This window comes from Thalia democratica, chromosome 4 (genome assembly GCF_965202585.1).
Source record: "Thalia democratica chromosome 4, ktThaDemo2.hap1.1, whole genome shotgun sequence".
Taxonomy (NCBI): domain Eukaryota; kingdom Metazoa; phylum Chordata; class Thaliacea; order Salpida; family Salpidae; genus Thalia; species Thalia democratica.
The window spans coordinates 46404983-46414538 of record NC_139168.1 but is presented as its reverse complement, the minus strand read 5'-3'; the positions used below and the strand labels follow the sequence as shown (position 1 = coordinate 46414538).

At 25.3% G+C, this 9556-nt stretch overlaps 1 protein-coding gene and 1 long non-coding RNA gene across 2 annotated transcripts; both read left to right on the top strand.

Annotated features, from left to right (window-relative positions):
• The first annotated feature begins 1900 nt into the window (after nt 1-1900).
• LOC145832997 (developmentally-regulated GTP-binding protein 2-like) lies at nt 1901-3621 on the top strand. The gene has a single exon (XM_082940201.1). The coding sequence runs from the start codon at nt 1934-1936 to the stop codon at nt 3026-3028; it is 1095 nt and encodes a 364-aa protein (XP_082796327.1). The 5' UTR covers nt 1901-1933; the 3' UTR covers nt 3029-3621.
• Nucleotides 3622-3737: 116 nt separating this feature from the next.
• On the top strand, nt 3738-8659 carry LOC145832998 (uncharacterized). Its single transcript, XR_014369753.1, has 3 exons — nt 3738-3853; nt 5457-5670; nt 8198-8659. It is a non-coding gene; the product is annotated as an uncharacterized LOC145832998 (long non-coding RNA).
• Nucleotides 8660-9556: the final 897 nt, after the last annotated feature.

Here is a 9556-nt window from a genome sequence, read left to right as displayed (position 1 = left end):
AATGTTTTTTATATTTTCTTCTGTCTGAACAAAATTTTTAAAAAGTAAAAAATATAAATTTATAACATAAAAACAATAAAAAAGCATTTTATTGTAATAAATTAAAAAACACTAAAAAAAATCTTCAAAATTATACTAAAAGAACAAAGCACATAACAGGATTACCACACACTTAGGATACCTAGAATAACTTTGGATATTTTGAATTTTAAAAAATCTCAGGATGACTCAGGATATTTTGATTTTTTTTTTAACTGAAGGCAGTTTTGATTTTTTATAAAAATATTAGGATAGTTTTAAGATTTTTTCTAGATCTAAAATGAGATTAAGTTGGTCCAGTTTCAATATTTTCTTATTTTATTGATTTTGAAATGCTTATTTAAATTTTTTAGCTTTGCCGCTAGTTCTTCACTAAAAAACATTGTAGCTTTTGTTTTAAATCTAAAATTCATGTTTGTAGTGTTTTGAGTTGTTTGATGCAAGTGAGTACTTTATGTGTTAAGATTTAAGCAAATCAATTAAAATTTAAAAAAAAAAAATCAAACTATTTATTATATATAAAGTAAACTAACATGGTTACAAAAAATTACGCACATTTTTTTTTAAACCTAAACTGATTTAAACTTTTATTGTTGACCCTCTGAAAACAGTATTTCTCATAAGTTTAGTGAACATCAAATGCAGAAGCATTTGCATTAGCGTGCATCTGTTGCCTCAATATTGAAATTTTCTTTGTTCATATTTTTGTAGGTAGGAAATTACATGAATTAAATAGACAGCAAAAAATTAGCTTTCTAGCTTTTACCACAGTCAAACTATTTACATTTTTCTAAAAACAACCCCTATGTTAATTGTAGGGGACCTTAAAATTTCACCCTTTAAGTTTTTAGCAAATATTTTTTACATATAGCAAGCATCACAAAAACAAATCTTTTCGTTTTCAGACAATTTGTAAAAAGTTTCATTGAGGTATTTTTAGATTTTCTGTAGTTTATTTTTATTTTTTGTTATTTATAAGTTTTTTTTGAAGAAACCAAGAAATTCCTCCAAGAAACTTTCTTCAAATTGTCTGAAAGCTTGTATATTGTGTTTTGTGATGATTTCTACTTGTAAAACAATTTTCAGCCATAAACTCAAAGCTTAAAATTTTAAGGTCCAATACAATTTACATGGGGTTGTTTTCAGAAAAATGTAAAGAGCTAAACAATGGTGAAAGCTAGGAAGCTAAATTTTTTGTGTTGTTTATTTATCTAACTTTCCATACAAAAAAAAAGCTTAACTATCCTTTACTATCAAATTTTCATTTTTGAGGGGCAACAGATGCAGCCTAATGCACATACAACCTTCCTTTAATTGTTAAGAAGAATAATGAACATGAGGTATCAGTATTTATAACCAGAGGTGATTTTTTTAAGTATTAAAAAAAAACTCAGGATGACTCAGGGCAGTTTTTTGACTCACAGAGTGGCAACCCTGACTTTATTTGATAGATTTAAGGTTTTTGATAGAACGGAGTTTTTGTAATGTTTATACACATTACTACTAAATTAACAATTTTTTTTTAAGTTTTAACGCTAAAGTTTTTGAATGTGAAGCTTCAAAATTCTTCAAGTGTATTAGTTGAGTTATCAAGTGGTAATTTTTTTTAGTTTAACTTTGAAGACACCCCTAGTTAAATGGCATAAAACTAGTTTTTGAAAATACATTCAGTGAATATCTAAAATTCACAATAATCAAAAAAAGCCATAGTGAGGTAATAAAGGTTAACTAAGATTTATTTGAATTTTAGTGCTTCCAATAGTTAATTAACAATTTTGTTTTCTTTCAACTAATTTCCGGCTTAGAAATAAGTTACAATATCTAAGAGGTACTTTAAATATTGAATTTTCTTATAGGTAAATAAAGTAACTAGTTGTTGACCAAAAAATATAAAATGGGAATTCTAGAAAAGATTTCAGAAATTGAAAAGGAGATCAGCAGAACTCAAAAAAACAAAGCAACTGAGTACCATCTAGGCTTACTTAAAGCAAAACTTGCTAGATATAGAGCTCAACTTATTGAAGGGTCTAAAAGTAGTGGTCAAAAAGGAGAAGGGTTTGATGTAATGAAATCAGGAGATGCTAGAGTTGCCATGATAGGATTTCCTTCAGTGGGTAAATCTACATTGTTGTCTACTCTAACAAAGACAGAAAGTTGTGCTGCTAGTTATGAGTTTACAACTTTAACTTGCATTCCAGGAGTGATAGAGTACAATGGGGCAAACATTCAGCTGTTAGATTTACCTGGAATTATTGAAGGTGCAGCTGCTGGTAAGGGTCGTGGCAGGCAGGTTATTGCTGTGGGAAGAACTGCTGATATGGTAATCATGATGCTTGATGCTTTGAAAGGTGAAATCCAAAAAGATTTGCTCACAAAAGAACTTGAGGCTGTTGGGATCCGCTTGAATAAAAAGCCACCTAATATATATTTCAAACAAAAGAAAGGAGGTGGTATTTCTTTTAATAAAACATGTGAGTTGACAAAAATTAACCAAAGAATGATTCAGCTCATTTTACATGATTTTAAGATTTTTAATGCAGATGTTGTATTTAGAGGAGATTATGGTGCTGAAGATTTCATTGATGTAATAGTTGGAAATAGAAAGTACATGCCTTGTTTGTATGTTTATAACAAAATAGATCAAATATCACTTGAAGAAGTTGATAGACTAGCACGTCAACCTACCTGTTGTGTTATTAGCTGTAACATGAAGCTTAACCTTGACTATTTGCTGGAAAAAATTTGGAAGTTTTTAGCTTTAATAACAGTTTATACTAAAAAACCAGGTAAAAAACCTGACTTTGAAGATGGTTTGATTCTGCGTTCTAACTCTACGGTTGAACATGCATGCCATTCTATTCACCGTACTTTAGTCGACAATTTCAAGCATGCTCAAGTCTGGGGTCAAAGTGCTAAGTATCATGGTCAACATGTTGGTTTAGCTCATAAACTGTGCCATGAAGATGTTATGCTTATAGCTAAAAAATAAAATTCTCTTCAACAATAAATAAACTTATACTAATTACCTGGAAATATTTATTTTGAACTATGTTATCATTAGTCAATTACATTTTTATCTTTTTACTTAGTTAAAAAATAAAAAAATGCTTAATTTTTGTTAGTTAATAAAGTTGTTATGAAATGTTTTAATGCCTTATCTGCAATTCATACAAATTTAACAAAACTTTTATAATGACTTCTGCTTTTTTACTAAGTGTAAAACTGTTAAATATTAACTTGTTTTCTACAAAGCTTAGTTATATTTCTAACTTTAACAAATGTAAAATGAAATTTTTTGAACATGATTTGTTTTATGATTAATATTTAATCTAAATAAGCTAATATTTCCAACTTCCTTTAAGTAGAATATTAACAACCAGTTGATAATAACTTTTAAAAATTTATAAATGTATTCTGTTTCTACAGTAGGATTACATTATCTGCTGATTTTACTAAAGTTGTACTGGTAGTAGTCTAAAAAAATACACATTAAATAAAGTGTCAATTGTTAGTTTATATTGTGATACCCAAGTAAATGGTGTTTGTAAATCTTATATGCTTTGTTGTAAAAGAATTTTAAGATAACATTCTAAGAATAAAAATCAATTTTATGTATTTTAGAATGATAATTATATATTTTTTCTTTATATTTTATGACAAAGTTTATTTTTTGTTGGATTTATAATGTAAATTTATTAAAGCTCGAAATTAGTATATATGTATAAATAGTCCTAGTTAAATTTGGAAATACTCTGAATCTAGAGTATTAATAGACCACAATAGTCAAACTATTATACAAACAAAAATATTTTAGGTAAGTTCTGTTTTCTCTTGATTATTTTATTTGGTTCATAATACGCATGTATTACTTCTTATTTTTTAATTGATTTACTATTTATCTTTCTTATATAGATATATATTAAGTAAAACCAAGTAAAATATTTTTTAACTGATACCATTAGTATTTTAGGGTTAGTATATTATTACAAGCTAATTATGTTGTAATAGTTCAAAATAGCAGTTTTTACTTAAATTTTTAAAGCTAAATTATACTGTTATTAAACATTTATTTAATTTCAATTTATGTAATTTTCCTTGATTTATTTTAGTAAAGTCAAGTGTTTTTAAAATTATTAAATACTAAATTTATAAACACGTCAAAAAAATTCATCAATCAAGCTTACTCAGGCTAGATGAAATTTTATAAAAACTCATTACTTTTACAGACTAGTTTTAAGTTTTTCAAAAGACATGTTAAATAGATTTTCTACCTTTAAGGAATTGGAAGGTAGTCAAGTAATTTATAAAAACAATTAAACTTTCATATTTCAGTTCCTGCTATCTCAAAAGTTGCATTGAGTTTTTTAGAGCTGTAAAAAGTGTAAGATAGTTAGTGTTTTACCGAATCCAAATGGTTGACCTGGCCAAGGTCATACATAGCTTGTTAAATCCAGATCCAACCAAATTTTAATTAGATTATAGTTTAAAGATTTGGATTTGGCAAGGCTCAATTTAACTTGTAGTTTAAAAATAATTAATAACAACTTTTTCCATACATATAGTGTCCAAGAATATGTTTATGTTCATGATGTTGTGATTAAAAAGTTACCTAAGACTAAGATGATACAAATTAATATGGAAAACAATTATATGATTTCGTGAAATTGTTAATTAACTCAGTTCGAATAAGATAGTTTGTATTGATTAAAGATATTTGCTTGCCTGGACTCTGTTTAAATAAATTACATTCAAAGGAAAAAAACCATTAAATCTAAGTACTATTTTAACTTTTTTAAGAAAGAACATTTGATTTAGTGTTAAGTATACTGTAATATTATAGTTTTTAATATGTAAATCAAACTGTTATGTTTTTCTAATACAGTAGTTACTTAACTTATTCTCTTATTTTTTGTTTTTTTAGTAGTAACAAAAAGAAGTTGTAATGATATTGAAAGTCCAATAAAAATAGTTATATAATAGTAGTATATGTTAAGTCTTTTATATGTAAAATTAGACAAATATATTAAATGATTAGTGTTAAATTGCTTTAAACATAAATTTAGTATAAGAGTTTGATTAAATTTAAAGACAATTTGAGCAGATAACAGAAATACATTTAAAAAGAAAAACTAATTTATTTTAATAGTAGCTAAACAAATTCCAAGACTTATAACCATTTTTAAACTTACATTCTTATTTACATATATTTTTGATAGCTTTTAATTTTTTTTTTATTAACATTTTTTTAAAGTTATTAATTGTGTTCAGTAAAAATAAAGGATCAAAATCTAAGTTGTTATTAAGTTAATCTAATAATAAATAAAACAAAAAGTTGTATGAGGTATTAGTAGATTTTATGTTTAACATTTTTAAACACAAGGTAAATAAGTAACCTATAAATTTTGCTATCTGTTCAGAACTACTGAAAAATTACAATGAGGAGATATCTGTTGAGTTGAAATAATTGCCTTTCAAAACTTGAAAAATAATAACAATTAATTTCTGAAGAGTATTTCACGTGAGCAAATAACTTATTTAGAGAGGGATGTATAAGGATCTTATAATTATACTATGTGCTTTTGCCGTAGTTGCTTTGGTTGCAATTATCATACTCTATGCAGAACATAATAGGTTAGTTTTTAATTGGGGAAGAAATATTTATTTTTTGATGCAAAATTTTATTTTGTTTCTCAAATAAATTATAAAATTTTGTATTTTAGTTGTAACTAAACCAGTAAATATGATTCTTTTTTTAAACTATAAAAAAATAGGTTTTTTCTATCTGCTACTATATACGCAGTGGTCTGTAAGAGGGGTCAAGCAGACAATTTTTTTTTAGTAACTCAAAAAATCATACCAGGTGTTGTACATAGTTGGATAGTGCGGGATTTAATATTTTCAAACTGGTTTTGTTTCTTTTCCGCTTTAAGTATTTAAAAAGTTTTGTAAGTATAAACGCAACCACTCTTTACTATTTTGTATTTCAAGTTATTCATAAACTTAATAAAAAATTGTTCGCAAAAATATGAAATTATCTTAAATAGCTTTTTATAATTATTCCTTATACAACTTTGCTAAAATATGGTATAGTATTTATCGAAAAATAAAATATTATAAATTACCTGAAAAATTTTAGAATTTTTTTTAATTTATAAGAACTATTGCTTGTATAAACCTAAAAAATAGTTATGTGCCTAGGAACATAATTTTTTTAAAGATTGTTTTTAGTATCCCTACTACATGTGCTCTAGCCTGTAAATAACCAGATTAGTTTTTTCAGAATTTTTGAGTTATTTAACAATTAATATAACCTTAAGTTCTATTATAAGCTACCTTGATTTTTTTTAAGAGAACTATATAAATCCAACGTAAAAAAATACAAACAATCCTTAAACAATATCTTAAGTTATTATATTTCTAACCATGTCCTAGAAAACTATTAAAAAAAAATATTTGCTAAGGACTTTTTAGTAGTTTAATTATTTTTTTATTTTTAGGTAAAATATCTTATGCAATATTTTTGGGTATTTTTTAACTTAAAAAATGCTGCACTTTAACTTATTTAAGTTATGAAATAAGTTTGAAGCAGAAAAAAACAAAACCAGTTTTAAAAACAAGAACTTCAGTTCTATCCAACTATGTATGACACTAAGATTGATTTCCTAGTCACTAAGGGCGTTAATGTCCACTTGCAAGCCCACTGTGTTACAAGGTTCCTATGCGTCAGGCTAGTATATTTGGCAATGTTGTAAAATTTATAGTCAATCTCATGTTAGTTTTGAAAAAAGAGTTAAACGGTAGGAAGTAATTGATTTATTAGTGTAAAATAATTTTTCCTACTATATATTCGGAAAAACTTTTGTTTAATTAAAATTAAAAAATTTGTGCACCTCAAACCTAGAAGTATATATTTAAGCTTTAGAAGTTATGTTTTTATTGTCTAGAATTATTTAAGTAAATAAAATTTGTGTTGATTGTCAACATTATTAAATCTTTTTTTTTTGAAAAAAATATTTGTTAAACGTAAAACTGAATCGCACGTTAATTTTAAAAGTAAAGATAGATCAAGCTTATTTTTGTGTTTTCAAATGTAAGTTGAATGTTTTTAATGATGATAAAAACGAGAAACTATAAAACTTAAAAAACTTTTTATCTCCATTTTTCTCCTTTTTAAAATTGTGATCTAATGAGAAAATTGGATAAAATGTACTAGTTGATGGTTTCGATAAATTATTCAACATATTCTAATTTGACTAACATTTTTAAACAGTTGTTATACTTCAGCTTGCGATAAGTAAGTATTTTTTCCGATTAGGTATTTTGTTTGATTTAGAAACTTTTTTGTCATGTATTTTTATTGTGAGGACTAATTCATTGTATAATATTTATTTTAATATTGTGATTATAACTAAATTTGTCTAAATTGCGTTAGTTTTTTATTGATAAAAACTGTTTTGTTAATTATAATGTATGTTTTAAATAGTTAGAATAAATTTCAATATCATGTTTTTAAGATGTAAGAAACAACCTTTAAGTGATTAAAATCAAAATACTATCATATTTAAAATTAATAAGTCAGGTTTTAATTTTTTTTTTATATTGCATTTGATGTTCATAGAAAATTGAATTTTAGAAATTTTCGGTTATAACTTCATTTTGTTGTATTTAATTGCTACAATGTTGAAAAAAAGTAAATTATAAAATATTGTAGCGTATAGTATTGTATGAAATAATTACCAACTGCTAATCTCAGTTTACCTATCGGGCTCTCTAGCTCCTATTGATTTTCAATTTGTTTTTAAACGTTTCGGCTCATTAAATATTGACAGCTTTACGGAGTCACGTATAGCATACTTGTGGATTTTTGACTCCATAGAGCTCTTCATGTATTATGAGCACCGAACGCCGTAAGTTAATATTAAGTATTGCGTACAAATAATTGTTTTAATTTTTTATACTAATAAAAGAATATACTAATCTTAATTTAAACTTATTTAGATGACTAGCAAAAAAATGTATTTCATAAAAATACTGTTTATACCTATATATCATAAAGTAAGTGTCAATGACATAAATTTTTAAATGTTAAGTTGATGAAATGTGTGTTTTTTTTCGTTTTTTTTCTTGAACTTAAATGTTGAAAATTAAATGTTTACAGAAACAAATGGAAGAGAAAAGCGTTAGCTGATTCAATAAAGCAATCGCAAAAAATGAAATGTGAGTCAACAAAAAGTGGAATACAACTATCTGTATTCTCAATAAAGACTCATTCCTAAAGGAGTTGTACTTCCAACGAAAAAAATACGAATTTTATTTTAATGGTTGTATGAAATAACACTAGTAGTTATTTTTCTCAATACTTCATATTACTAGTTATTAGTTGTCATTATTATGTTGTACCTTTTTAAGATTCAGCTGCTACATGTTTATACACGAGATCATTTTTGTTTAACATTTTGAATAATATATTGCACATTTTTTTATTTTTCGCATGTACTTATCTGTTTTTAAATAATACATTCTTACAGTTACAACTTATTTTTTGATGTTTTTTATAAATCTATGTTTGTACTAATATTTTTATAATTAGTAGTAAATTTAAACGACGCCCCTAGTAGTCATAGATCAATCTAGTTGATCCAATGAATTTTAACTTCAACAATCCCTACCACAGTCTATCTGTACCACCGTTTCCCACTTTTCAGTGATTCAAGCAGGTCAGTTGGTCATAAATAGTAAATTGGAAAAAACGGAGCAATGTTTTTTATTGACGTAATTATCCAAATAAAGACTTTCTATTAGATTTTAACTTCTTGGGGTAAATTTAAGAATAAAAAAGTACATTTTGTTGATGTAAAATAGTTTAAATAACTTCTAAATTATTTGTTTCATATTTGGAGGTTTATTTTACTACTATAACACACATAACACCAAACTGAATTTAAATTTGTTAGTTTTTTATCAATGAAATGATTAAACATAAATAAAGTAACTCAGCTTTACTTATGTAATTTATTACAGATTAAGATTTTTGTAGTTGTACTATTTTGATTTATGTAATTGAAAGTTGAAAGCGACGTAACAATTAGAAAATATTTTTTGCTAATAAGATTGCAACTTAATCTAGCTATTCATGGTTACTGGCAGATTTGTATTTAAACGTTGTTAGCAAAAAACTGTTTTAATGTACGCAGAAAACAATTTAAAAACTAAATATAAAATAAGATTGTTTGGAATCTAAGTTTGATTAAACAGCTTTTTTTTGTACCTCAACATACTTCAAAAGCGTAATAAGTAAATAAAAGATAAGTATACACTGCCCAAGTACTATTATAATAAAGTATTTTTATATCTTATTGCTACACTTTGTGGTGAAAAATTAGAGTACGTAGATCAGGGTTGCACAAAAAAAACTTGAAACCTAGAATTTGAGAAATTTTGAAGGAAAACCTAACATTTTAAACAAAAATTACTAAAAAACCTGGAATTTTTAACATGTTAAGTAGTAAAATTTCGA